At 39.5% G+C, this 14,247-nt stretch overlaps 1 protein-coding gene across 1 annotated transcript; it reads right to left on the bottom strand.

The window, feature by feature from the left end:
• Positions 1–420: 420 nt before the first annotated feature.
• LOC103467564 (interleukin-17 receptor C) lies at positions 421–11,398 on the bottom strand. Its single transcript, XM_008414060.3, has 17 exons — positions 11,133–11,398; positions 10,923–10,938; positions 9,786–9,908; positions 9,583–9,653; positions 9,429–9,482; positions 9,217–9,316; positions 8,877–9,019; positions 8,735–8,788; positions 8,562–8,628; positions 6,322–6,500; positions 6,183–6,230; positions 6,062–6,107; positions 5,825–5,976; positions 4,231–4,299; positions 4,096–4,147; positions 3,877–3,984; positions 421–3,779 (listed from the first exon to the last, which is right to left on the bottom strand). The coding sequence occupies exons 1-17, from the start codon at positions 11,205–11,207 to the stop codon at positions 2,878–2,880; spliced, it is 2,259 nt and encodes a 752-aa protein (XP_008412282.1). The 5' UTR covers positions 11,208–11,398; the 3' UTR covers positions 421–2,877.
• Positions 11,399–14,247: the final 2,849 nt, after the last annotated feature.

Genomic DNA, 14,247 nt, shown 5'->3' on the forward strand with positions numbered 1-14,247 from the left:
AAACATATTCAGTGTTTCTTTTGCTGCGATACAAGCTTGAATTTTATATATATATATATATATATATATATATATATATATATATATATATATATATATATATATATATATATATATATATATATATATATATATATATAGAGAGAGAGAGAGAGAGAGAGAGAGAGAGAGAGAGAGACAGAATCAAAACAGAACCTTATTCCAGCATCAATCATGCACTTCTTTTATTTATAGGTTCTATTTTGAAATTTCCAGCAATCCTATCAGTTTTTCTTTCTTTTTGATTATATGAATAAAGGAGTCAGTGGAAAATGTACCTTGCTCTCTCTTTGTTGCAAAATAATTGAAGGTTTGAAGAGTCAAGCATGTTTAATCATAACAATAAGCACAAGGATATTAAAGCTCGCATCCAGAGCTGAGATAAAAAAGAAAAAAGGGAGAAGAGCAAATTTAATTAACCATCTTTCTCACAGCTGTTCAGCCCACAAAGGTAGTTGAACAGCAAACATCTCAAACAACTTTACAGTCTGTACTAAATCTTTGACAGTTTAGTTGAGGCCTTGAATTTTTCTGCAGGAACCACATGTCTGGTTGTTTCAGTTGGGTGCCAACATTTAATGACTTGCCTCCTCCTTAAGTGCTCAGATCAGTTAGGTCCACTGATTGTGTCCTTGCTTTTCTAACTGGCAGACATGCCTGCAGCGTTTGGTTCATAAATGCATACAGTTTGTTGAGTTTTCAAATAGTAGGTTTGGCTCAACTCCACATTAAACACCTTTGTACACGTGAGAGTAAACTGGCCTGCCAGGGAAGCGCAGCCAACCTTCATAATATACTGAAAAATGCACCAACATCAAGCTGTGGGTGGTGGTATAGGCTTTTGTTTATATTCTATGACTGTGGCCTTTGATCGCGGCGATACAGTTAAATCATGTCTGAATGCGATCAGCAAGGAAGGTGAATCACTTGACAATTAAAATCTGCATACTATGTTTGCAAAAGTATTCACACTACCCAAACTTTTTGCATTTGTTCTGTTACAACCACAAACCACAGAGTGTTTTACAAGGATTATATTTGATCTCCGTCAAGCAGCACATATTGAGCATTTGTAAGGATCGCCTTAACTCTGATATGTTCAAGTAAATTCCAATGTAAGCAAAAAATAATTACAATTTGCCTTTGTGTAACCTGGAAGATCTCAAAGGTTTAATAGGAAATGTAAGTGAACAAACAACTAAAAAACCCAGTCGAAAGGTCAGAGATTATGCTGCGGAGAAGTTAAAAGCAGGAAAAGTTTTAAAACCATATCCCAACAGTTGCATCTGTCACAATTATTTTATTATTATTATATATATATATATATTTTTTTTTTTGAAAATGGAAAGAAAGAGAACAATATAACGAAACGTACTAAAATATGGGGCAAAGCTAAACTAACAAGCTGGTTAGGAAAGCTTTTTTATTTAGGAAAGAGGCCAAAAACCTTACTCTTATGGTAACTCTGGAGGAGCTGCAAAGATTCACTGCTCGGGAGGGAGAATCTGTAAACAATGAAATTATAAGTAATGGACTAGATAAATCTGTCCTTTACAGACAGAAGAGTGATAGGAAGAAAGCCATTGCCAGCTAAAAGATTTTCAGCTGCAATTGCTTCCACTTCACCACTGCGCACTATTCTGTGTTGTTCTGTTAATTTAAAATCCAAATATAGAGATCATGAAAGTATATGAAAATGTTCAAGGTGTGTGAATTTTTGCAAGGTTCTGTAGAGTAAAAACGTTATCCCGCACGAATGTCATATAACACAGGGTGCATGTGATGAGATTTTCACAAAGTACACTTTTTTTTTTTCTATCAAAGGCATTTTATTATTCTACATTGTTGTATAATGCCAGCAGTGCAAGGCTAACGCTAAACATGGTTTACTGAAGCAGGGAAAACAAACATAAAAGAGCTGCACAAACATTTCCTACAGTGGCAATCATATCCATCTGCAGATATCCTGTCGTGTCTACAGTTTAAGCTTACAGTTTAAAGTTGCTTTGCATAAATTTAACCGTTGACCTTTGATGGGTCTCTTTTGTACAAAGGGGACAGATGTGGGAAAGTACCTCAGTCATGCTTTTCTTGCTCTAATGCTCTGAGATTTTTGAGGTAAGAGCTTACGTTTAAGTAACTAACACTGGATTAGATTTATCTTCATCAAATGACTCCCGGCGACAAATTATACAAATAAAGTTTCGTAAACAAGATGCATTACCTGGAATTTGAGGTAGTATGTCTGCAGTATAATCAGAATTGCCAAAAGCAAACATGGCTGAACTTGCAGGGTCATAACATGAAAACAATCAAAACTTGCAAGTAAGTCAGTCATCTTCATCTTTCAACACTGCTGCATTCTAACAAAGGAAATCCTGAGACTGTCGTGGCTATGTGCATGTGTTTAGAAAATCCTATGCAAATGTGTCTGCCACAGCGAACAGCACCCATACAGTTCGTCACCTGCGTTGTCACAGCATGCGAAAACACTGAGCGAGTATACGAAGAAAGTGAAGTAATAATTTGCAAGTCCATTTTCATAGTGGTTAGCATACTTTCAGAGATAAGGCAGGTGTTCGCTCTCCGCCTCTATCACGAGAGGTTAGCATAAAGCTGCCTCTGTTTTGAGTAGTGAAATATGGGGGAACAAGACAGAGGGTTTGCCTCTCCTTGATATGCAAAACAAGTGAGAGCAAGCAACAAACGGTTTTAGTGAGCCGCTCCCAAAGGCTCAACAGTGACATGTTACCTCACAGAATCTCAAGGATCATGTTTACCGCAGGGCAAATTTCTGGAGTGTGAAACCTGAGATCAAAGCTTCCCAGTTCCCCATAGCTACCTGTGCAGAAGCTCCCGCTCCTGTTTGCTTCCAGGCGAGCCAACGACAGGCAGCTTCCACTTGCTCTTTGTCTGATCCAATGACGTTTTTATTGCTGATGGGACACGCTGTGCTCGTGTCTGAGGCAGAACGGTTTGTAGCCTTTGGGTCAGCTGGCGAGCCAGCCACACAGACAGAACTTTAGACAGGAGTCTGGGCCAGCAGCGCCATCTGACCTCTGCGCTTTTTGTCCCTTCTCTCACCTCTGCCAGCTCCTGTATGAGTCCACTGAATTCTTGGGGTAAACAGAAGCGAGGCACCCCTTTGAAGGCATGCGGGATGTCCCGGCTGTGGCAAAGGCCCTGGAAGTAAACAATGGCAACATCTTTACCTTTGCCCTCCAGCAGTGCTGCTTCCAGAGAAGCCAGAGCAGCCACAAACACGGGCTTTATAACAGTAGATGGCTCCTTTTGTGAATCTTCATCCTCAAAACAATTAGCTCTTTCGCTTTCTATACATTTCTCATTGATATCTTTTTCAACCCTTGACCCAGTCACCTTTAAATGGTCATGCACTGGTGCCCTGATTTTGTCAGTTCTCCAACTATTATCCATATCCACCCTATTGACTCTCCATCTCTGATAAGTCCTTTTAGCTTCAGGACTCCACATGATCAGCATTTTTCCCTGCGCCTTACGGACAGCTTCCCACTGCCCGTACAGCCAAGGAAGCGGACCCAGATCCGCCACACTAGCCCCGTTCTGAGCCTGCGTTTGAGAGCTTTGGGTCCAAAGAGCAGTGTGCACTGGTGCATCCAGTTCCTCATGCAGTATGGAGGCCAAGGCGCACACAGCAGAGACGTGGGCCGACTGATCCGACGAGCACACCAGCAGCACCGGCCTCTGAATGGTCAGCCATCCTGGGTGTAAGGAAAACACAGAAAATGTGTTCACACCACTAAGACCTGCCGGCACAATCGTTGCGCAAAACGAATGAAACGAAAGCACAGAACCGACCTGCCATTCCGCTTTTGGTGGCACGGTGAATGAAGCACCCAAGTAGCATGCAGATGATAACAAGTAGCAAAACTCCAGCTGCGTACACACCCCGCCTGTTGTGTGTGTCTAGAAAGAACAAACAACAGCAAGTCGAGGTTTGTTTTTAATTAAGAGGTACATGTGCATTCATGCATAACCCAAAGACACGCAAAGAGGGCCGGGTGTGTAATTCCTTACAGTCCGGGCACAGGATTCTTCTCCCACTAAGAGCCGGATATGATTGCCACACCTGTAGAAAAAACAAGTGAAAAACCGGATAATGAAAATACAACACACAGAACCAGAAATTCATCCAGGCAGTATTTTCTCTACCTGCACACATAACCTCTCAGTAATGTCCTGAATGGGTACATTTATCCCGACTGATTGGTTATTGGTGGCCTGTAACGGGAGAGAAAGGTCACAACTTTTAGTAGCATGAAAATATAATTAATGCATTCCAAATGAAAGAAAAAACTGAAATGCAGACATAACAGCTATTAATGGTGCAGCAGTTGACCCTCCACATATATGCCTACAGAACGAACGACAGCTACAGTTAGCACAATATTTATTTTTTTCATTTGTAAAAAGCATTTTAAATTAATTTAAATTGTTTAATCAGTCAGGTAAACATATAATTTTATTATGGAATATTCCCACAATGATGTTACAAATAGCCTACATTTTCCTTTTCTTTCTCTTTCTTTTTCATGTGATGTCCTCAGAGCCTTCTGTTAGCATTAATAAATAAATTAAAAGCGCAAAGCTGAAGGACAGAAAAACTCCACCCAACTGATGAATTTGATTATTGCCATGCTGCATATTGATGCATAGCGCTTGAGATACATTACCCCACCAAATTTTTCACTAAGAACTTCTTTTGCTGTTTTGCACAAACATTTTCTTTTCAACCAGTAAATCTCAATTTAAGAAATTACAGCAACAATCGTGCTTCTCCCAAAAGGCAGTGATGCATTTAGGTATCAAGTGGTCTACATAATCATCTGACAAAGAAAATATCCAGTAGCCTTGACATAGGAGATTCGGGTGGCTGGTTCAAAATGATAGAAAGGCAATTGTAGCTCAAATAACCACTTGATAAAACCAGAGGAAGCTGAGCTACAGCAGCAGAAGACCTCGCTGGAAAGTCTGAAAAGTCAAAAGGAATTCAAATTTCTATTGGAAAGGTGTACTTAATAAAGTCGACAGTGAGTGAGTGCATGTTGAAAACAGACTCGCTGTCTTTTATTTGTTCTCCCAGCTACTCCCTCTAGGGGGAGCTCACATGCTTCTATCTCAATCTGTCCCAAACATCCTCTTCCTCCTCACCAACCCTCTGGATGCTGATGCTCAAAACAAGCATCAGTTTTGTTTGGTCAAGAACCAAACAAAACTTTCAAAACAAGTAAAGCTGCTCACAATCACTCTGCCTGCTAGAAAATAAAGAAAAAGCAACTAGATAAAAAAAATCTACACCCAAGTTCATTGGGACATGTTGAGACACAACAGCCACTGTTTTCCAAACAGGAGGTTTTGTGCTTCTGACATCAAATCTTCCTTTGCTACTGTCATGAGCCGTCACCATGTTCTTCTTCTTTTCCTCCTCCTGCTCAGAGATCCTTAAAAAAATAAATAAATCCTTTCTCCAACATATCTGCTATTCTTGCTCTGTGCCTATCGGTCTTGCATGTCACCATTCATCGTTTTTACTCCAGTCAAGTAAGGCGGCTGACCTCAGGTACTTTAACGTATCCTATCACAACTCTACGCTTCATGAGATCACTTTCCAACAAACCAAGGCATTGGGAATTTAAATTCAATGACAAGATGTCGCACTTTTAAGTCCTACCGCAATAAATTGTTTACTAGATGAAAGTAAATTTGCTCATTTGCGCATATTTTCATGGTAAACATCTGAACTAACCAGTGTTTCTGAGTGGATTTGTCCCCGAGGCACACATCCTGCCTCAGTAAGAAGACAGAGTTGAGCTGAAAACCTTGCGGACAGAGTGAAGGTAATATGCACCAACATGCTCTGTCTGACGGGCGTGATATGTGTTTCCCAAGAAGGTTTATCTGGAAGGGTCAAAAGAAGAGAAAGTGAAAACATTAAGATAAGCTCTGATGCGTCACCACTCATGTATAAACAGCTCTGACTCACCGTTCTCGAAGAGACAAAAGATGGAGTGGCTATCTTGAATGAAAAACTGTAAAATAAATAAATAAATGTTATTATTGCAAAAAAAAAAAGTACAGAGGCTATTTTCCAGAGGTGATCTCACCTGCACACATATCTGGGGGTGTTTATCCACTGTGGATGTTTTAATTTGCTGTAAAAAAAAAATAAATAAAATAAAATAAAAAATAGCTTGTTACAGAAAATAAATCAGTTATATATTTTCAAATGGTGCAGATTATTACCAGGGCAGGGTCATTGCTCGTCTCCAGAGTGGAGTTGGGAATAGGTATGCAGACGTTTTTATGCATCTTCCAGCAGAGGGCAGCAGAGACTTTCTTTCTGCATTCAGGACACAGCGGGACCCACAACAAGTGGGAATCGTACATCGTCACCTCAGAGGTCTGCAGGATTTCTCTGTTGTCTGGTGAATCATTTAAAATAAACACAGATTTTAGATTTACCCGGTCAAAAATTTGATTTTCTGTTTCATAAGCAGTTTACTTCAGAAAATACATTTTGGAGGTTTGAGTTGGAGCCTGTCAGATATTTCTAGGTGGCGATGTCTCTCCACCAGCCTCCACCACCCGTTTCACCCTGAGAGGAACACACACTGTATCCATGTAGATATCACACAACCTTGGATCTAACGCAAAATAAAACCCAAAAGTAAGCACACATTTTTTTGCCCCGAAGCACGACAGTCTGCTTGTAAACATCCATCACCAAAACAGACTGCGACTTTTGACTCCACAAATCTCCAGTTTACCCTTCAGCTTCAATGCGTCAGTGAACCTTCGTACAGGTGACCCACCTGTTACACCAGAGTACTTCAAAAGCAAACCAAGAAGCTCTCTTTCCTGCGGTCTTTTAAATCAAAGACGAGCTCATGCCAGAACAGTTTTGCTCAGTTTACACAGAGTTCACATGCGACTGCCTCAATGTGTAACACAGTTTAAGGCTTTTTTTTTCCCACCTGTGCGCTGTGACTCCTAAACTCCTGTGCCTACATTTACAGTACAACATCATGGCACAGTCTCTAAATAATTAACAATGTAATTGGTTAAGAACAAGAACAAAGTGTCTTGTGTTTAATATTTGGCTGTATAACATGGCAATAGAGTTTTAATTAGCAACAGCCTGGCATTGACGGTATAATTCAATGCCCCTGTCACAGTGTAGAGTGAGGTCTAAGATAAAGGTTTCTGAGGTTTGTCCAAATGCACTCATTACATTTATTTAAATTACTTGTTTATGAAGTGCAAGTAGACTCATCCAGAGAGTTAGAGCGGCATCTTAACCTTATTCACAGAATGTGTCCATAAATAAATCTAAGAGACTGGACGGAGCTCAGTGCTGGCATTTATGAAGAAACTCAAGAAATTATTCATTTTAATCAAGCTTCAGAGAAGCAGCCCTACTGATGCAATTCTTCTTTAATCTCTGTAGATTAAAGAGAGATTGTGGGTGCCGTCACCCACCCACAAATCTTGCATAATTTTGACAGTTTTGATCAGAAGCTTTAAAAAGATGTGGCACGCTATGAATAACTTGGGTGACGCAGAGCGGTATCTCTGGTGTAGATTTCTAATACGTCAGTAAAAATCGGATTCTTGGACTTTTTCTTTTTTTTTCCCATTGCTTATTACCGCCTTTGCGACGGATTGTTCAGTTGTTGCAAGTTAATAAGGGCAACAAGAAAACCTGCTTTGCTTTGGCCATGATCCAGTCTCAAATCTTTAAAATGATGTATGTTGAATGTTTGGCATTCTTGGCCGTAAAACAAATGTTTAGCAAATTTTACGGCATCAACTTTTGTAGTGATTGTTTTTGAAATGATCCGTTTTGTTTTTACCTTTGCACAAAATGATCAACTCTCATCTTCGCAGCTTACGCATGCCATGAGCATATAGGGGAAAGTTGTGAAAAATCAAAAATCTAATGAGAATTTTTTGTTAATTAACTCTTAAGTGTCAGAGAGACGTTGTCTGTCATTATTTCTGTACTCTGTGTGCAGAGTGAGCTGTTTGAAAATGTCAGACAGCTCACTTATCCCTCCACTTCTTGTTATTTTAATACCCAATCCTTATATGGCAGGTGTTTATGAGCAATAACTGAGACTAAATTATTTGGCTATTATTTCCTAGTTTGCAAAGAAATATCTACCCATACTTTCAGAGAAACAACAAAAATAGGCCAGAGCTAACTTTTTCATACTCTCAGCTGAGTTCACAAGCAGCTTCCTGTGTTTCCTGTGACACATCCCCCTTCAAATAACAACCTCCATCTCAGCAGAAGCATTGCTGGAAACTGTGCTCACTTTCAAAATGCTCACAGAAATAAAGACTTGTTTTTAAGCGAGCTCAAACATGATTACTCGCATGCATGTTTTGAATTTCCCAAACTGACTACACTCAATTTGAGTTACAAGAGGCTTAGATGTTTCCCCTCTGTGAAATTAAGATGATTCATCAGCCACACTCACCAATAAGACTTTCATTTCGAAATGGGCACTTTCTACGTCGTGAGGCATCTTCGTAGGTGTAGTACACCTGCCAGTAAATACAACGAATATAGAAACATGAAAACCACAGAAACATCAGCAAAAATACCACCAAAAAAAAAAGCATTTTTTTTTTAAATCTGAATGACGTTCACCTCTACACACACACAGGGCAGCAGGTGGGGGATGGCGATAACAGCTGAGCGGCTCTGAAGCGAAAAGAATGCACATGCAGAAAGAGGACGTAAATAACATAAATTACATTTTTATTGTGATGAACGGGCCTCGAGCGCTCACTGTGCTTAGTGGTTGACCGTCACTGTAGCAGCCAGAATCTTTTTCATAACACCATCTGACTTTCACCGGGTCTCCAGAATCCACATGGACTGAAATGGTTTTGGACGACTTATTCACAGACAGCCTGAAGTCTGGCTGAGGAGCTAAGTCAGACGAGAAAAACAAAACAGCAGCAGGATGTGAGCCAAAATGGTGGGATAATGGCTGAAAATGAAGGAAAACCTAAATAGATCTTATGTAAAGGAATGTATTAATACATCCCATAAAATAGAAGGAAAACAAACATTTGTTTGTTATGAAGTCATTCTTACTATGTAGCGTCAAATTCAAAATACCTCACCTGGAACAACATAATGAACACTGCAGTTTATCGACTTTGAGCTGTACGACACAGAAGCGTTCTTTCTAGAGGCAGCTTTGAAGTCAGACTCCAGCTTCCACTGGAAAAAATGTTTTAAAATCCCCAAAACGATAAGTACCAAAAAATGTTTTTATATTTGCATAATCATGTTTGTATTACATTTTAGTCCATAAAAATCTTTAAGTAGTTACCCGGTGAGAGTTCGTCGAATTCTTGCAACACCTGATTTTCTGATTCATATGATTCTAGGGTGCAAAGAAAGATGTCATCAATGTAAACAGTATATAAAACATCACAAACTGTGATATTATGACAATGTAAACAATATTCAGAGGCAATGAGAACCTGTATTTTGCAGTTCGTGTACGGCCTGAGAACATCTTTATAGTTTCCTTCCATTTCAATCTGAAGAAAGTCTGGAAGACAGCAGTTTGAGAAACCTTCCAGTAACTTTGTCAGATAAACCACAATGAAAGGTTGATGATAAAAACATTTACAGATAAATGTACGGCAGCACAAATAATTAAAGGTTAAGTTACAGAACGTACCAGTAGAATTAATCCAGACCTGGACTCTTATCGTTTCATAATATCCACTGCCAGTCTCTATTGCTTGGGGCGGGTCGGAGGTCAAGTTTATGGGACAATGTCCCTGAACAACATCTGAGACAGCTGTAGTGCAACATGGGGCCAACAAAGAATCTGTTAATGTTTTTGAAATTGGATTTTTCTGTCAGAAACCAGCTATGAAATACAACAAAGTGTGTCTTTTTTAATTTCTTTTAAAAATGCAAAATATTTCATTAAAAAACAATATATATTTTTTTCTAATTTGTGATCAAAACTGAATAAGAAGAAATTAAAGTTGTCATTTTTTTTAAAAAATATAACGTAAAACAATGAAAACATAAACATACTCTTTGTTCTTATATTTTTGCACCACCTGCAACTCTTCAAGTGCAGGGAAAATATGGTACATCCTTTTAATCAGTACATAAAGGGCGTCCTCTGAGCTGTGACTTATACAGATGCAGCCCTGAAGTTCCAATAAGGCGGCGGCATTTGCAGACTGTAGTGGAGGCTGCTGGCATTTATTATATTCCACTTCAGACAGTTTGGATCTCCTTAACTGTGTCGTAGCAATGTAGCATATTTATTAGTAAACGTTTTGATTTAGTGCGTTAAAATGCCCATAAAATAGAAGGAAAACAAAATGTTGTGTCGCTAATAGTAGTTTGTGACAGAACAGACAGCAAATCCAACATCTTTCCAACTTGCACCTGGAGTACTCCTAACTGGAATGTGACGGATCCGCCTTACTTAACCTCGAAACTTACGTAGGTCATACTTTTATTGGAGCCTATGTGTCATCATTCATCTGTATCGGTTTGGTGGCGAAAAATGCTATGTGTATCTGAGGTGTACAGAGGAAACAGCGCTCAGTAAAGGATGGATGGCAGCTTAGGAATATGGAAAAACGTACTTGCCCTTAACCTGTGAGCTGTTTGCATCAGCAAATAACAAAAAACAAAAAAAAAAAAAACAATTTAAATTTCAACTCATCCATTTTAATCTATTATGAATCAAATGGCGTCTAAAATAACCATGATTGTTGAACTTTAAGAACACTTAATGTGAAAAATGTATTTATAATAATAATAATAATAATAATAATAATATACTCACCAGTTTGACGTACCGTCTGAAATTAGACAAACAGAAAATCGGTTCACAACATTTAAGTATAAAGTTATGAGTAAATGTATAAAGAAAAGGGCCATTCGTAAACATATTATCTAGATATTTACGCCTAAAATGAACCCAGTAGTGATTAAAATCAGGACGCGCTCATTAAATCCGTGCAGCCTCTCAGGTCAGGACTGTGTCTACACTCACCCAGCATTTGGCGGAGCCCACCTGCTGGCAGCACAAGGCGGCAAGCAGCAGCGTCAACACGGCGCTAAAAGTCATGTTATACCGACTGAAACCCGAAGAAACAGACGCGGGGTTAAACACGCTCCTGCATGAAGCTGCGAGGCTTTCCGCTGGCCGCCGTCGCAGGCTGCTTCTGGTAACAGCCGTCAGAGCGGCTGCCTCTCTGGGGGTTTTCTAACTCCTCCGCTGTGCTGAGGCTTTATTTCCCAGGCTACTGTGGCGCTGAATGACTAAACTCCGAGGCGTCATTTTCCCCCCTCTCTCCCCCCTCCATCCTCTTCCCACCACCGTTTTTTTTTTCTTATTTTCTTTCGCTATTTCTTTTAGAAATAATCGTTCCCTCTCCATAAAATTCTCGACATTACTTTTACAGTGCTTTATAAAATATTCACCCCTCTTGATTTCTTTATGCCTTAAGTATTTCATTAAGTTTTTAAAGGACATTATAGTACTGATTGTGATTTAATTCAGTTCAGTTTTATTTATATGGTCAAATAACAAGTGTTGTTTGACCACTTGTCAAACAAGTAAATGACTGTGAAATGATTTTCACAGTCATTTTCAAATGACTGTGAAAATCATTTCAATTCGATCACAGTCAAATTGCTGCATATGAATGAGCTTTGATCTTGAACATGAAAACTCTTTTTTTCTGCATGCGTTTTGCATGCCGACTAGAAAGCTCAACTTTGTTTCCATCCGTACTTGTGTCCCCTATAGCAAACCGCAGGTTGAACCCGTTACGGGTATTTCTCCCCGTTCTTTCAAGTATCGATTTCAAATCGATTTCGTATCGTTTTCACGGAGAGCACGGATATGAGTTTTCCTGTTGAGGAATTGTTCTGAGCCGTAGATTTCTGCAGCTCCTCCAGAGTTTCCATGGTCTTTCTGGCTGCTTCTCTTATGAATCCTTTCCTTGCACATCATATCCGGTTTACAGTCGTGCCATATTGGCCTTGTCTTAAACGGTTTGCAGTTGTTGTATCCACTTTCCATTTAAGTTTTGCAATAACTGTTTTACCTCTTAACATACAAAAAAACAACAAGATGTGTTTTCATGTACATCCTAGGAAGGTTTTGATTGCAGTGTTGCTGCTCAGTGAACCCTCACATGACAACATTTCTGCAGAAACAAATACTGAATACAGCCATATATAAAAACTCTTCCTGAGAAAAATTTAGACAAAGGGTAACCAAAACAAAACAAAAAGATGTATGCATTGGTGTGTTTTGTCTTTGCTGCCAAACTTTCAGGGTTCATCGGAGGAACACTTTATCTAAATGTCAGTTTCTGGGAAAGACGGTGAATCTCAAGTTTCTCCCAGAGGCTATAGACATATTTCATTGCAAGTTTGACTAGGCCGTTGGCTTGATATGAAAGACTTGTTGTGTAAAAGTTTGCCGCTCATGTCTAATTTAATTTGCACAAAAGTATGTGAGTGACTAAGACAGCTTTTAATACAAAATGAACACATGCACATCTTAATAAAAACATAGTCATGTCACTCAGAACTGTGGTGGTGTGGTAAAAAAAATAGTAATAATAATATGACTCTATCTCACTTAAGTTGGTCCCTAGGGAGAATTTAGAGAGACCAATTAACCTGACCGTCATGTTTTTGGACTGTGAGAGGGAGCCAGAGTACCCAGAGAAAACCCACGCATGCACAGGGAGAACATGAACACTCAGTGCGGAAAGATCCCGGGCCGGGAATCAAACCTAGGACCTTCTTACTGCAAGGCAACAGCTCTACCAACTGCGCCACTGTGCAGCCTTATACAAATGTCAAGGATTCAAATATTTTCAAAGCAAGACCTCCTCTGGAAAAATCAGATCCCAATTTTATTTTTCTCCACTCAGAATATAGACCTCTTGTTCAGAGGCAACCTGTAAAGAAGAGACCTTTGAGGTGGTCGCAGAAAGTTGGAAAAAAAACAGCTTTGTTTTGAGATTAAAGACTGTGACGCACTGTGCCAGCCACATGCAAAGGACATCGACACCATTAATGACTGTGTGACTGACTATATGCATTTTTGTTTGGTCAACCCCATCCTGACCGGAGAGATGTTTCATCCTAGATCCTAGTAACAAACCGTGGACCACCATTGACGTAAAGAAACTACAGAGCAAGAAATGTAGTGGAATTTAGTTAACTTGTGGTCCACTACACGCCTCTCAACATAACCAGATTTGCATGTCCCAAACAGAGTGACACGGTTCAATCAACCAGCACTCTGAGTCAACAACAGAAGTGTGAGTAAATTTCTCTTGTTTGCCAAGACATGAATGCATTTGCCTCGCAAATATTCAACTTGTAAACATAACGGTGACTGTATTAGCAAAAAAGGTTTCTGGTAGTGAAAACATTCCTCAAAAACAATCGTTCTCCCCGTTTAAATAGGAGGTGATGGAAAAAGTTTAAAGGTTGTAGTGAGAAAAACTGTGTACATGAGATTAGGTGCTTTAAATAAAGATTAAAAGCTCTTACTTTTTGGTGGAGTGATTTAAAAAAAAGAAAGAAAGAATCATCTAACTTTGTCTTTTAATCTAATGCAGACCACCGCATTAGATTAGGGAGAGGAAATGAATAAGACAGCTAAAACCTAAAACGGGTCTAGAAAAAAAAAAGATAAAAGAGGGACTGTGTTTCCTCGCCATCGCAAAGTCACCTCCTGTATCAGGTGCATCCTGTTAAAACCACATCATAATTCTTATCAGATGTTTCCACGCATCTTGAGTGTCACGAAACAAACAGAGGCTTTAACTGATCATTGGGGTAATTTATCACACTTGCTCATCTAAAGGCAGAATTTGTGGCATGAGGCTCCTCCTTTGGGGTGGGTGATCACTATCATTTGCGGAAAATCTTATGAAAAAGCCTCGGCTTCAAGGAGCGTGCGTTTGCACAAAATCTTTGTCATCGCAACCACTTGAGATTGTATTGCGCCAGAGTAGACGTCCTATGGACTGGGTGTTTTAAATAGGCGTTCAGTCACTGAAAGTCACGAAGCATGAATCCTAAAACAAATGCAGCAGTGAGGTTATTTTAACTCTTTCATGTACAATGCCTTACCA

This window comes from Poecilia reticulata, chromosome 7 (genome assembly GCF_904066995.2).
Source record: "Poecilia reticulata chromosome 7, P_reticulata-male-v2, whole genome shotgun sequence".
In the NCBI taxonomy this organism is placed as follows: domain Eukaryota; kingdom Metazoa; phylum Chordata; class Actinopteri; order Cyprinodontiformes; family Poeciliidae; genus Poecilia; species Poecilia reticulata.